General features: G+C 42.1%; 1 protein-coding gene across 1 annotated transcript in view; it reads right to left on the minus strand.

The window, feature by feature from the left end:
• LOC311131316 (adhesion G protein-coupled receptor D2) overlaps positions 1-15,094 on the minus strand; it is a gene marked incomplete at its 5' end in the record, with an annotated part of 177,426 nt that overhangs the window by 108,601 nt on the left and 53,731 nt on the right. The window contains 9 exons of the mRNA XM_084164219.1: positions 342-457; positions 971-1,104; positions 2,424-2,577; positions 2,778-2,880; positions 4,104-4,207; positions 6,746-6,872; positions 10,118-10,173; positions 10,968-11,079; positions 11,421-11,526. Coding sequence (XP_084020345.1) covers positions 342-457; positions 971-1,104; positions 2,424-2,577; positions 2,778-2,880; positions 4,104-4,207; positions 6,746-6,872; positions 10,118-10,173; positions 10,968-11,079; positions 11,421-11,526 — 1,012 coding nt within the window. The remainder of the gene's footprint in view (positions 1-341; positions 458-970; positions 1,105-2,423; positions 2,578-2,777; positions 2,881-4,103; positions 4,208-6,745; positions 6,873-10,117; positions 10,174-10,967; positions 11,080-11,420; positions 11,527-15,094) is intronic.

The raw sequence follows: 15,094 nt of genomic DNA on the forward strand, positions 1-15,094 counted from the left end.
CTTCATCTACACTGATTGAAGTGGATTTAACAAGTGACATCAATAAGGGATTATAGCTTTCACCTGGTCAGTCCATGTCATGGAAAGAACAGATGTCCATAATGTTTTGTAAGACAAAAAATGCATAGAGTTATTATATACATAGAGTCATTTTTATAAGTGATTATAAAGCCTCATACATGCTTATAACAAGTAATAAAGTATTATAGCTGCTGGCTTTTTACAAAACCAACCTCAAACCATGGAACTTCTGCAAAGGCATAGAACAACTACATTAGTATTGTCTAGTAATAGTCTGTGGCAGTAACTGTAATGAAATGGCGCCCCCGTGTGGTGTCTACCTGATCTGCTCGTAGGCCTGCTCCACAGGACTGTTATCCATTGCCAGCATGATGGACCTCCTCTTGGCTGTGGAGATGGTGATGACCACTACCCGCGTCAGAACCATGATGTTCACCTGATGAGAGGACACACATACACTGTCGGTTAGACAGAGACATACAATATATTCACATACATTTCAACAGTGTAAATACAGTAAATAATTGGTTAGAACATGCAAGTCATGTGAGAGGTATTGTTTGCATTCAGTAAGCCTACTGTATCTAAAACATTGTATTGTCATCTGTTAGAGTTAAATTAGTATAATTTTTTGGAGGTAATAATTAGGGCTGGCAAACAAAAACATTTAATCACGTTAACTCGCAGGATTTGCTCAAAGTGAGCTGTAATTCAAGATTCTTCATACAAAAAACATTACAATAATATTGATGTCTTGATTTTGTCTAAAGTAACGGTTTGAGAAAGCACACTTTATTTAACCTCAATGTCAACTTGTTTTTACATGGCATTGTAGATTTCAGCTGTATAGATGATGTATGTGGGAGGTTTTCAGTGTATTTTCAATGCTTTCAGACAATGCAATTAATTGCAAGAAAAAAATGTTTTGCATGTGTGTATGTGTTCTCACCATAATGATGAAAATAACAGGGCCTGCGAAGCCCCAGATGACCCCGTTTTGCACACTGAGCCAACAGTGGCCATCAGCAGAGTACTTCCCTGAGGCAGAGGCCAGGGTGATGGTGACTATCAGCACTGGCAGACCTGGAGGGAGGGAGAGAGAGAGAGAGAGAGAGAGAGAGAGAGAGAGAGAGAGAGAGAGAGAGAGAGAGAGAGAGAGAGAGAGAGAGAGAGAGAGAGAGAGAGAGAGAGAGAGAGAGAGAGAGAGAGAGAGAGAGAGAGAGAGAGAGAGAGAGAGAGAGAGAGAGAGAGAGAGAGAGAGAGTGAATGAGAGACAGAGAAAGAGCAGAGCTAGAGCAAGAGAGATCAGTACTTCCTGAGTGTGTGTGTATATGTACTGTATGTGTGTGTTTGTGTATGTACAATCAGGTACATAATTATTGGCTGTATAAAATAAATAATACAAATACTGAGCTATATTGTATGCTAAAACAAAGTAAAGGAAAATTATATTATTTTACACTAATGCAATTGCTAGGGGAATTATATTTTGTTTAACAAGTAATATCACATTTATTGGCACCCCTGTTTTTAATACTCCAGCACTCTCCCCGCGAGGATAACGACACAGATTTTTCAAAAATGTTTTATGAGATTGGAGAACACATTGAGAGGGATCATTTCTCCATACAGAATCTTTCCAGATCCTTGATATCCTTTGTCTGCCCTTTTGGACTGCCCTCTTCAATTTTAGGACATTTTAGCCAAACACCTGGTTGCCTCTGCCAAACACCTGGTTGCCTCCACAAGTGGATTTTCCAGAGAGACAATAACCCCCAAGCACTAATCAAAATCCACAAAGAAATTGTTAATTGACCACAAAATCAACAATCTCCGGACTTGAACCCCATTGAAAACCTGTGGTTTGAACTGAAGAGGGCAGTCCATAACAGCAGATGAAGGATATGAAGGATCTGGAAATATTATTTCTGTATGGAGGAATGGTCTAAGATCCTTCCCAATGTGTTCTCCAATCTCATAAAACATTTTAGAAAAAGGCTCAGTGTCATTACGCTCGCAAGGGGAGGGTGCTAGAGTATTGAAAACAGGGGTGCCAATAATTTTGAGGCCTATCTTTTAAAAATGTATTTTATTATTTGTAAAAATATATCTTTCTCTGAGCAATTGTATTAGTATAAAATAATATACTTTCCCATTTATTTGTGCATACAATATAGCTCAGTATTTGTATTATTTATTGTATAAAGTATTTTTTGCTCATCTTTATCAAGGGTGCCAATAATTATGGACCTGACTGTACAGTATATGTACAGTATATGTGTATGTGTACGTGTACAGTAAGTCTACTGGGGAGAATGGGATATGGAAAATACAAATCTCCATTGCTCATGTAGTAAATGAACTAAGGTAATCTTCTTCTATCTTGTTCTTCTGTGTCATACCCCAGCCAATGAGATAGTAGTACTTCATGTGTCGGTCCTCGCTCAGGTTGACCGCCACCACTTTGCTCCAGAGAAGCAGTCCCTCCACCAGCATCCAGCTGAAGGCAGCCATGAAGAAGAGGTGCAGCAGGGCCGCCACCAGGGTGCAGGCCACCTGACAGGGTCAAGGGTCAGATAAACAACAGACCAATACGCTTTGTAAGAGGATATGTCACAACTGTCCAAATGTCAACATTAGTGGAGCCACCCTATCCATTTCAGAGGTAGCGGTTTCCTAGCAAAGAGAGGTGCCGTAGCTAACTAACTGTAAAGTTAATTATTTTGCCCCACAGTTAGCCAAGATGGTTAGCCTACTTTATTGTTGACAGCTGAGCCACTGCAGAGAAGGACTATCTGGGCACAGGTCAGCGCAATGAACAGGTTCCTGTGGATAGACGTCCTCTCCGATTTGGGAATGCTGGAAAGAATCAAAAGATGTAGTGTTAAAAACATTTCTTTGGAGAAACAAAATGAATATTCTAACACGACGACATAACAATAAAACCCCAATCAAGTGTCTTTGCAATAATTACACATTTCACAAGTATACTTTCAAAATGTCTATGAGAAAGAAAGTAATAGCAGCAATAGAATAGGTTTAAAGGCCCACTCTGTGATTTCTCCAACCCCATCCTCAGCTTTATAGCAAACCAAGTGTGGGTCTATTGTTTTGTTGTTATTCAAATGAAGTAGTAACGAATAACCAGCCATCTCTTGTTTTCTGACGCTTTTCTATTAAATTCGGACTTGTTTTCATCTGTGTGCCATTGGGTGTGTCTGGGATGATTTAGGTGTGACCGGCTCATAAATCTCCTTGTCAAATCGCCTATTCCCGCTATTCCCATCCCCAGTCGATTGACCAATCGGCTATTCCAATCCCTGATTTGGATCTCCCTTGGTGAGTTAATTAGCTGCCCTGTAATGCCACCATAAACCTTCAGTGTGTACTCACACACAGACACTACTAATAACTAGATTAGCACTGTTAAATACTGATCCCTCTTAAAACAGAGCATAAATGATGACTAGGGAGGATTCCGACCATAGAGATATAATTACTAGAAGGGGCAAAGTCCTTGAGCTCATGGGAATTTTACTGGAACACAGGACATTGACTTGAATGGGAATGTCCATTCTAGTAACTGTATCTCTACGATTCCAATGGTATGTTGCTGGCTGGTGTGACCAGGGTTGGGGTTGATTCCATTTCAATTCAGACAACTCCTCATTGGAAATAATGAGAAACGTGTTCAATGAATCTCCTGAATTGAATAAATTAAAATGGAGCTAACCCCCGAACTCTGGATGTGGCAACTTACTGTTGAGAAGTTCTGCTGTTAAATAAGGTTTCATTGTGAATGTAGCTACTGCTTGGATTGCTTTTAAAGGAGCTTGCCTACGATGTTTGTTTTCTCTTACTGTCTTTAATTAAATGTTGTTGTTTGCTTTTGCATGGCTAAGATATAATATTCCAGTGAGTGCTGACTAAGAAATGGGCCATGCTCGCTTTGGAGGGCGAAGCTAAGTTAGAGAGAACAAATGTCTCCAATGAGGCTATGTTGGCTCAAATTCTCCCCAGTTTCACAGCGGTGGTGTTTATTCTAAAGTAGCAGCTAGGTGACTGGCTAATAAAACACTCACTCCAGCACGGTGAACAGCATCAAGGTCACCACCAGTGCGCACAGAGAGGCCCCAGAGCCGATAAACGTCAGCTTCGTCAAAATATCCTCCTCCTCCTGAGTCCACTGGGGAGAGAGAGGGAGAGAAGCACACACACGCATATACAGAGTAGGACAGGCCAGTCAAAACACAGTCAACACAAAAGTATTGTTATCATCCACTGAGTACTGATCACTAGCAAAGAGTCTATATTATAGCTGATTAACTCTTACATGGCCTGAGGCCTATGGTTCTCCATACTAACAGTGACATCTACTGGGCAATGTGGCACAATGCGAATTTGCAACATCTGATGGCAATAAGAGCAAGTGACTGATGTTAGACAAGCTTGACTTGAGGAATACTTGACACAACATTAATACCCTACTAGCCAGAGCAGTGCCGAGCTGTACTACGCTGGCCTGGCTACGAAATCCACCAGTTGCTGGAGTTGTGCGTGGATGCATGCATGAACATGTGTGTGTGCATGTGTACAAAATTATTTGGTGAGATATCAGAACTGAAACATACCACTTCCATTCAAATATTAATTACATCTCAAATCAGTTGATAACTAATTCCAATGTTAAATGGTTTTGACTGAGAATTCACACCCTCTATACTTTCGATTTATCTCTTCTCTTATCAAACATAAATCCTTCATCATTCTGGGTCATTCCACGAAATGAGTGCCTTTTGCGTCCCTTTGATATTTTAAGTAGAAGTTGTGGAAAAATTTTAATTTTAAAAGCCTGTTATATTAAATGAAGTGCCCTTTAATATAGACCATATGGAAAATTCAATTAACATATATATTTTTATATGAATGAAGACTTGCTAAAGTGAAGAAATTCTGCATTTTGACATGTCCCTCTGTGGATCCTCTGTGACCTCTAGGAATATTTTAACCTACTTAACCCCAACATTTCGAAGTTTTCACCATCATTGCAAAGCCCTAGTTACACTACAGTGCCTTGCAAAAGTATTCATCCCCCTTGCCGTTTTTCCTATTTTGTTGCATTACAACCTGTAATTTAAATTGATATTTATTTGGATTTCATGTAATGGACATACACAAAATAGTCCAAATTGGTGAAGTGAAATAAAAAAAATAACTTGTTTGAAAAAATTCTAAAAATAAATAACGGAAAAGTGGTGCGTGCATATTTATTCACCCCCCTTGCTATGAAGCCTCTAAATAAGATCTGGTGCAACCAATTACCTTCAGAAGTCACATAATTAGTTAAATAAAGTCCACCTGTGTGCAATCTAAGTGTCACATGATCTGTCACATGATCTCAGTATATATATACCTGTTCTGAAAGGCCCCAGAGTCTGCAACACCACTAAGCAAGGGGCACCACCAACCAAGCGGAACTATGAAGACGAAGGAGCTCTCCAAACAGGTCAGTGACAAAGTTGTGGAGAAGTACAGATCAGGGTTGGGTTATAAAAAAATATCAGAAACTTTGAACATCCCACAGAGCACCATTAAATCCATTATTACAAAATGGAAAGAATATGGCACCACAACAAACCTGCCAAGAGAGGGCCGCCCACCAAAACTCACGGACCAGGCAAGGAGGGCATTAATCAGAGAGGCAGCAAAGAGACCAAAGATAACCCTGAATGAGCTGCAAAGCTCCACAGCAGAGATTGGAGTATCTGTCCACAGGACCACTTTAAGCCGTACACTCCACAGAGCTGGGCTTTACGGAAGAGTGGCAAGAAAAAAGCCATTGCTTAAAGAAAAAAATAAGCAAACATGTTTGGTGTTCGCCAAAAGGCATGTGGGAGACTCCACAAAGATATGGAAGAAGGTACTCTGGTCAGATGAGACTAAAATAGAGCTTTTTGGCCATCAAGGAAAACGCTATGTCTGGCGCAAACCCAACACCTCTCATCACCCCGAGAACACCATCCCCACAGTGAAGCATGGTGGTGGCAGCATCATGCTGTGGGGATGTTTTTCATCGGCAGGGACTGGGAAACTTGTCAGAATTGAAGGAATGATGGATGGTGCAAAATACAGGTAATTCTTGAGGAAACCCTGTTTCAGTCTTCCAGAGATTTGAGACTGGGACGGAGGTTCACCTTTCAGCAGGACAATGACCCTAAGCATACTGCTAAAGCAACACTTGAGTGGTTTAAGGGAAAACATTTAAATGTCTTGGAATGGCCTAGTCAAAGCCCAGACCTCAATCCAGTTGAGAATCTGTGGTATGACTTAAAGATTGCTGTACACCAGCGGAACCCATCCAACTTGAAGGAGATGGAGCAATTTTGCCTTGAAGAATGGGCAAAAGTCCCAGTGGCTAGATGTGCCAAGCTTATATATACATACCCCAAGACACTTGCAGCTGTAATTGCTGCAAAAGGTGTCCCTCTCTTGGCAGGTTTGTTGTGATGCCATATTCTTTCCATAATCCTAATAATGGATTTAATGGTGCTCCATGGGATGTTCAAAGTTTCGGATATTTTTTTATAACCCAACCCTGATCTGTACTTCTCCACAACTTTGTCCCTGACCTGTTTGGAGAGCTCCTTGGTCTTCTTGGTCTTCCTTGGTGGTGCCCCTTGCTTAGTGGTGTTGCAGACTCTGGGATGACCATGCTATTCATTACCTTGGACTCCATGTAATTCATCAGGACGGCGAAGTTGGTGGTGTGGTTACAAAAGCAGGAAGTGACATCAGAGCCTGTGTGAGTCACCCTGCAACCTTCGCTGGACCAGCCGTTGAAATGCCCAGTCCTGTGGCACAAACACCCAGAAATCAAACACGCACGCACACACACACACATACAGTTGATGTCGGAAGTTTACATACACCTTAGCCAAATACATTTAAACTCGGATTTTCACAATTCCTGACATTTAATACTAGTAAATATTCCCTGTTTTAGGTCAGTTAGGATCACCACTTTATTTTAAGAATGTGAAATGTCAGAATAATAGTAGAGAGAATGATTTATTTCAGCTTTTATTTAGTTTATCACATTCCCAGTGGGTCAGAAGTTTACATAAACTCAATTAGTATTTGGTATCAATTGCCTTTAAATTGTTTAACTTGGGTCAAACGTTTCGGGTAGCCTTCCATAAGCTTCCCACAATAAGTTGGGTGAATTTTGGCCCATTCCTCCTGACAGAGCTGGTGTAACTAAGTCAGGTTTGTAGGCCTCCTTGCTCGCACACGCTTTTTCAGTTCTGCCCACACATTTTCTATAGGATTGAGGTCAGGGCTTTGTGATGGCCACTCCAATACCTTGACTCTGTTGTCCTTAAGCCATTTTGCCACAACTTTGGAAGTATGCTTGGGGTCATTGTCCATTTGGAAGACCCATTTGCGACCAAGCTTTAACTTCCTGACTGATGTCTTGAGATGTTGCTTCAATATATCCACATAATTTTCCTTCCTCATGATGCCATCTATTTTGTGAAGTGCACCAGCAAAGCACACCCACAGCATGATGCTGCCACCCCCGTGCTTCACGGTTGGGATGGTGTTATTTGGCTTGCAAGCCTTCCCCTTTTTCCTTCAAACATAACAATGGTCATATGGCCAAACGGTTCTATTTTTGTTCATCAGCCCAGAAGATATTTCTCAAAAAGTACGATCTTTGTCCCCATGTGCAGTTGCAAACCGTAGTCTGGCTATACTTGCGTACTATTGTTTGTACAGATGAACGTGGTACCTTCAGGCGTTTGGAAATTGCTCCCAAGGATGAACCAGACTTGTGGAGGTCTACAATATTTTTTCTGAGGTCTTGGCTGATTTATTTTGATTTTCCCATGATGTCAAGCAAAGAGGCACTGAGTTTGAAGGTAGGCCTTGAAATACATCCACAGGTACACCTCCAATTGACTCAAATTATGTCAATTAGCCTATCAGAAGCTTCTAAAGCCATGACGTCATTTTCTGGAATTTTCCAAGCTGTTTAAAGGCACAGTCAACTTAGTGTATGTAAACGTCTGACCCACTGGAATTGTGATACAGTGAATTATTAGTGAAATAATCTGTCTGTAAACAATTGTTGGAAAACTTACTTGTGTTATGCACAAAGTAGATGTCCTAACCGACTTGCCAAAACTATAGTTTGTTAACAATACATTTGTGGAGTGGTTGAAAAACAAGTTTTAATGACTCCAACCTAAGTGTATGTAAACTTCCGACTTCAACTGTACATACATACAGTGGGGAGAACAATAAGCTTGGCTAGATGTGCCAAGCTTATAGAGACATACCCCAAGAGACTTGCAGCTGTAATTGCTGCAAAAGGTGGCTCTACAAAGTATTGACTTTGGGGGGGTGAATAGCTACAGTGGGGAGAACAAGTATTTGATACACTGACGATTTTGCAGGTTTTCCTACTTACAAAGCATGTAGAGGTCTGTAATTTTTATCATAGGTACACTTCAACTGTGAGAGACAGAATGTAAAACAAAAATCCAGAAAATCACATTGTATGATTTTTAAGTAATTAATTTGCGTTTTATTGCATGACATAAGTATTTGATCACCTACCAACCAGTAAGAATTCCGGCTCTCACAGACCTGTTAGTTTTTCTTTAAGAAGCCCTCCTGTTCTCCACTCATTACCTGTATTAACTGCACCTGTTTGAAATCGTTACCTGTATAAAAGACACCTGTCCACACACTCAATCAAACAGACTCCAACCTCTCCACAATGGCCAAGACCAGAGAGCTGTGTAAGGACATCAGGGATAAAATTGTAGACCTGCACAAGGCTGGGATGGGCTACAGGACAATAGGCAAGCAGCTTGGTGAGAAGGCAACAACTGTTGGCGCAATTATTAGAAAATGGAAGAAGTTCAAGATGACGGTCAATCACCCTCGGTCTGGCGTTCCATGCAAGATCTCACCTCGTGGGGCATCAATGATCATGAGGAAGGTGAGGGATCAGCCCAGAACTACACGGCAGGACCTGGTCAATGACCTGAAGAGAGCTGGGACCACAGTCTCAAAGAAAACCATTAGTAACACACTACGCCGTCATGGATTAAAATCCTGCAGCACACGCAAGGTCCCCCTGCTCAAGCCAGCGCATGTCCAGGCCCGTCTGAAGTTTGCCAATGACCATCTGGATGATCCAGAGGAGGAATGGGAGAAGGTCATGTGGTCTGATGAGACAAAAATAGAGCTTTTTGGTCTAAACTCCACTCGCCGTGTTTGGAGGAAGAAGAAGGATGAGTACAACCCCAAGAACACCATCCCAACCGTGAAGCATGGAGGTGGAAACATCATTCTTTGGGGATGCTTTTCTGCAAAGGGGACAGGACGACTGCACCGTATTGAGGGGAGGATGGATGGGGCCATGTATCGCGAGATCTTGGCCAACAACCTCCTTCCCTCAGTAAGAGCATTGAAGATGGGTCGTGGCTGGGTCTTCCAGCATGACAACAACCCGAAACACACAGCCAGGGCAACTAAGGAGTGGCTCCGTAAGAAGCATCTCAAGGTCCTGGAGTGGCCTAGCCAGTCTCCAGACCTGAACCCAATAGAAAATCTTTGGAGGGAGCTGAAAGTCCGTATTGCCCAGCGACAGCCCCGAAACCTGAAAGATCTGGAGAAGGTCTGTATGCAGTGTGGCCAAACCTGGTCAAGACCTACAGGAAACATATGATCTCTGTAATTGCAAAGAAAGGTTTCTGTACCAAATATTAAGTTCTGCTTTTCTGATGTATCAAATACTTATGTCATGCAATAAAATGCAAATTAATTACTTAAAAATCATACAATGTGATTTTCTGGATTTTTGTTTTAGATTCCGTCTCTCACAGTTGAAGTGTACCTATGATAAAAATTACAGACCTCTACATGCTTTGTAAGTAGGAAAACCTGCAAAATCGGCAGTGTATCAAATATTTGTTCTCCCCACTGTACATACAAACCCTATGCAACGTTATGTTATGACTTATCGCTACTGACATGTACTCTAGGGATGTCTGACTTAGCTGCACTGTGTGGTCATACTTACATTAGGGTGAAATTCCAAAACACGCAAACAGGCGTGACTCGCTGCGAATACTCCACCTAGAACAAAAAACAGATGTTTCTCACCCTCTTTCTCTCTCATTCTCTCTCCTCGCACCCTTTGACAGGACGCGCCAAAAGCAACACGGGATCGGGCCAGGGAACTTACTAGAAAGACCTGGGCCAACTCTTGACTTTGTGAATAGATGTAAAATCAATGACACGTACTGTATTGTAGAGTTTCTATAACAACGTTATGTTTCCCTCAATCATTACTTCACCCTATTCCCAACCACATCCAACCACTGTAAAAATGACCATGATTGGTTTGAATTGCACCATTTGTTAGTGAAACCCAAAGATTCTGAGGCTCTTGAGAATCTGGCAACCCCGCCTAAGAAAAAGTCTGGGAGGAGAGCCACCAACTCATATATCACACACTAGACACAATACATACACATCAACGTTACACCACACACCCATACATGTATACACTTTTCACACTACTGAGCAGAGCCGAGCCAAGCCAAGCCAAACCAAGCTGCACTGGCTGGCCTGGATACTCATCACCATAGTTGCTGGAGCAGAGCTGGAAAGGACAATGTGAAATGAAAATATCCAAGCCAGTACTCTATGGTTCAGGTTGGCCCTATAGTGTGAATCAGCATGCAGGCAGTAGCATAGTGTGTAGCAGTGGGGTTTATCCCCTTCATATACAGTAATGGGTATGTCCGAAATGGCACCCTATTCCATATAGTGCAGTAATTTTGACCAGGGCCCATAGGACTATAAAGGGAATAGGGTGCACTATAAAAGGAATAGGGTGCCATTTGGGATGCACACATTGATCTTACCATGTGTGAGGAGGACAAAGTATAGTGGATGGCCACTGGGATGTTCTGGGCCTTGGAGGGGTCTCGAACGGTGGCTGAGATGACTGCAGTGGCCAGGCAACCAGGGAGGATACTGCGGGGAGCAATCATCCAGTAGATGTAACCTTTAGGCCTTTCTGTTCATGTGAGCTAGTTAGCAACCAAAATCAGATCTTATCCGATTAAGATCAGACTACTTGAAGTGTAAAGTGTAGAAAACATTGGTCATTTTTCTTGTAGATAAAGATTGTTTTCAGATATAATCCAATAATGTATTCCCTATGTATTCTCCACATGTAGGAGTAGCATTTTAATTCCCCAAAAGATCTGGAGGTTCTGAAGAGTTGACTATAATTATGTCAAAGCATTGTCCTTCATTGTATTGGATGACATTCTCTACTAATATGTCAAATTGGAGGTGTAAGGAAACCAGACCTTGTGTTTTCATTCTGGTCTTCTGGAGAAGTGTTCAGCTCCATCCTAGACTGGATCTCCATGAGATGGCTGTAGTACGTATGGATGAACATTACTTCCTTGTGACCTGCCAAACAAAATGGGTGATAAAAGAAATGTCATCATAAAATACATCACTGACGCGAGTGTTAGTTAAATTAGTTTCCCGCTATTCCCGTTCAAACCGGAAGTGCTATTTAAAAGCATATAATACCAGTGGGGGAAAAAATGATTATACCACTGTGAAAAAAATAATAAAAATATTATTGGGTTAATACAGTCTAGTGAAAATTACATTCGTTGTAGCCTAGCTTTGACTGAACGATGCAGCTTGGTCTTTTTCTCTCCCCTTGTTAATGGCTATCGGGAGAATTTGGGAAGGTTGTGGCTGTTTTTACTTTGCTTATTGTGGTCATTTTGTTAGAGAGAACATATCTGATTTTCCGCTAATCAAACAGATAAACTGTAATGGAGATTCAGCACCATGGATAGCACTACGGTTGATCAATTGGCCGCACATCTAAACCCGCCGCGAATCATGTGGCATTCTAAGGTATGCTATATTTTACATAAAAGCTAACATTTATTTGTTGCATTCATTATCATTTGTTAGCCTAAAAATCAACGATAGGCCAATTTCTAGCAATAAAGTATATGATCATCTCTGAAGGTTTTAAAATGTTTATTTAGTCACAGCATAAAATTTATGAAATGTGAGCTCTTGGCTACACAAAAGTAGACTATATAATAAAATTCAATAAACAAGTGAAGACCCAGCCATTATTCTTTTACATTATTACTTTTATTCAGGACAGAAAAACAAACATTTTCATAAAACTTGCTTCTTCAATTTGAGTTCATTAAAAGACCCCCGGTTTTCGCATTATTTTTCAACATGGAAAACAGACTTGGTCAGAAACAGAGTAGGCCTAACTATAATTGTAAGTAGGCCTAACTGTAATTGTAGCGGACTGATTCTCAAGACCCAGCCAAACAAATGTAGAATAACATTCTACACACAAACTTAGGCTATAGGCTATGTAAAATAACCTGGTAACCCTACCCTGTAGCAAACAAAAAAATAATTTGCATAGGCTATAGGCCGTACCTGTTTAACTTAAAAAAATTCTGCTGAAGTGGGCTCTCAAAAAGCACAGTGCATCAATACTTCCCAGACTCAGGCGGTATCTGATCTTCGTCACAAATTGGCCACAGACTGAGAAAGCACTCTTGGCCGCCACGGAGGTGGCCTAGATCGTGGCTATCGGTGACCGGTTGTTTGTTGCTTCAAACAGGCTGAATTCCTTTACAGGATTTTCAGCGGCTTTTGCATTCGGCCTTGTTGGCATTCATTTTTGTAAAGCTTTGCCACACAGACAAAACAAATTGAATTAATAAAAGCAGGTAGGCCTATGAGAAGGCTGTAATTGTGGCGTTCCTGCTTGTGGGCATTCCTGCATCTGCAGGAACCCCTCTTTATACTTCTATTGGTCCATTTTTAAGCTAGGCCTCCGGTAGGCAGAGGGAGGCGGGTGCGCTCCTGTACAGTAGGTGGCGGTAATGCACCGTAACGTTGGATGCCAACCGTCAATAAACCCCACAGAAGATGAGTCGGGAGTGACACCGGTAGACAGTGTCCTTCGCCCCCCAGAAAACTCAGATAATAATTTTATTCCCTTTGGACCCACATTTTAATTGTATAGACAATCAGGGGAAATCCAAAATATCAAAAGTGTCACACAAGCATGAAGATGGCGTGCTCGAGGGGGGGCGTTCATGCAGGAACCAATGGGATGCTTGAGGGGGGGGTCGTTCATGCAGGAACCAATGGGATGCTCGGGCTACAATCACACACTATTGAGGCTTACCGGTAGCTCAAAAGTTGGAGCCAATTTTGTTACCGTACTAACTGCATTTCAAGGTCGGGTGAACAGTTTCAGCATAAACAATGCGTGAGCTTTGAATTTATGGTGACTTTGTGTAAGTAAATACGGTAGTCTACAACAACACACACACACCCTGAGCATTGATTATTAATCATGCAGATAGAAGAGCAGAGAAGGCTGTATGAAGACAGATTTAGACATTGCATATAATTTAACAGTTCCATTTCACGTCATGCTGCTCATAGAAATTACTTATTATAATTTACCGGTTTCTCACAATTATTTATCCTGGGAAAAGGGAGTGCGTTTGGGTTAGGAAATCCCAGTAATTTGGTTCTCGCCATTAACATTAGAACCACCCTAGGCCAACGGCCACTGACATTTGATTTTGTAAATAAAATAAAAACGCCCCCAAAAAATCCCATGTCCTGCTCCTTACCTGAATTTTCCTAAATGTTTGTATTTTACACTGCACATTTGTCTGAATTTTGAAATCACAAACAAAAAAGTATTTAGAGCCTTTTTACACTCAACAAAAATATAAATGCAACATGCAACAATTTCTAAGTGTAGCTCAGTTGGTAGAGCATGGCGTTTGCAATGCCAGGGTTGTCGGTTCTTTTCCCACGGGGGACCAATATGAAAAAATAAATAAAATGTACGCACTCATTAACTGTAAGTCGCTCTGGATAAGAGCTTCTGCTAAATGACTAAAATTTAAATTAAAATGTTACTGAGTTACAGTTCATATAAGGAAATCAGTTAATTGAAATAAATAAATTAGACCCTAATCACAACCGCAGACCACGTGTAGTCACGCCAGCCCAGGACCTCCACATCCGGCTTCTTCACCTGCGGGATTGTCACGCCCTGACATAGAGTTCGCTAGTTGGTTTGGTCAGGGTGTGAATATCTATGTATGTGTATTTCTATGTGGACATTCTATGTTTGGTATTTCTATGTTGGCAGGGTGTGGTTCCCAATCAGAGGCAGCTGTCGATCGTTGTCTCTGATTGGGGATCATACTTAGGTAGCCATTTTGCCTACCTATGTTGTGGGATCTTGACTCTTGTTTGTGTGTAGCCATTGTGAGCTTCACGTTACGTTGCTTTTGTTGTTTTGTCGTGTGTTATATTAGTGAATAAACATGTATGAATTCCACGCTGCGCCTTGGTCCAATCCTGTATTCAACGAACGTGACAGAAGATCCCACCACCAACGGACCAAGCAGCGTGGCCAGGAAAAGGAGGAAACCTGGACATGGGAGGAGATCCAGGATGGTATGGATCGCCTTCCTTGGGAGCAAACAAGGCAGCGAGGGAGAAAAGACGGCGACTCCAAAATGCGAAACGACGAAGGAGACCCGAGAGGCAACCCCAAGAAAAAAAAATTGGGGGCACACGGGGTGGTCGACGAAGCAGCAGGAGGCCATGAAAGGGCTGACTGTAGAGGAGGCCGCTATTTTAGAGGTCCTCCAAGACCTGCGGATCAGTAGTTTGAGAGAGGAGGCCACCACATTACGGGGGCTGATAGCGAGGATAGAGCAGGAGAGCTCCCTTCAAAAGGAGGCGCTGCAGGAGGCCCTTAGGGAGAAGGAATTAGTGGATGCACGGAGAGAGGAGCTGCACCGGTGTCCAGTCCAGCTCCGGTCAGCTGCTCCACTCCAGTGCCAGAGCAGTCCGCTCCACCGGTGCCCAGTCCTGCTCCGGTCAGCTGCTCCACTCCAGTGCCAGAGCAGTCCGCTCCACCGGTGCCCAGTCCAGCTCCGGT

Source organism: Coregonus lavaretus, assembly GCF_964263955.1.
Source record: "Coregonus lavaretus genome assembly, chromosome: 6".
Taxonomy (NCBI): domain Eukaryota; kingdom Metazoa; phylum Chordata; class Actinopteri; order Salmoniformes; family Salmonidae; genus Coregonus; species Coregonus lavaretus.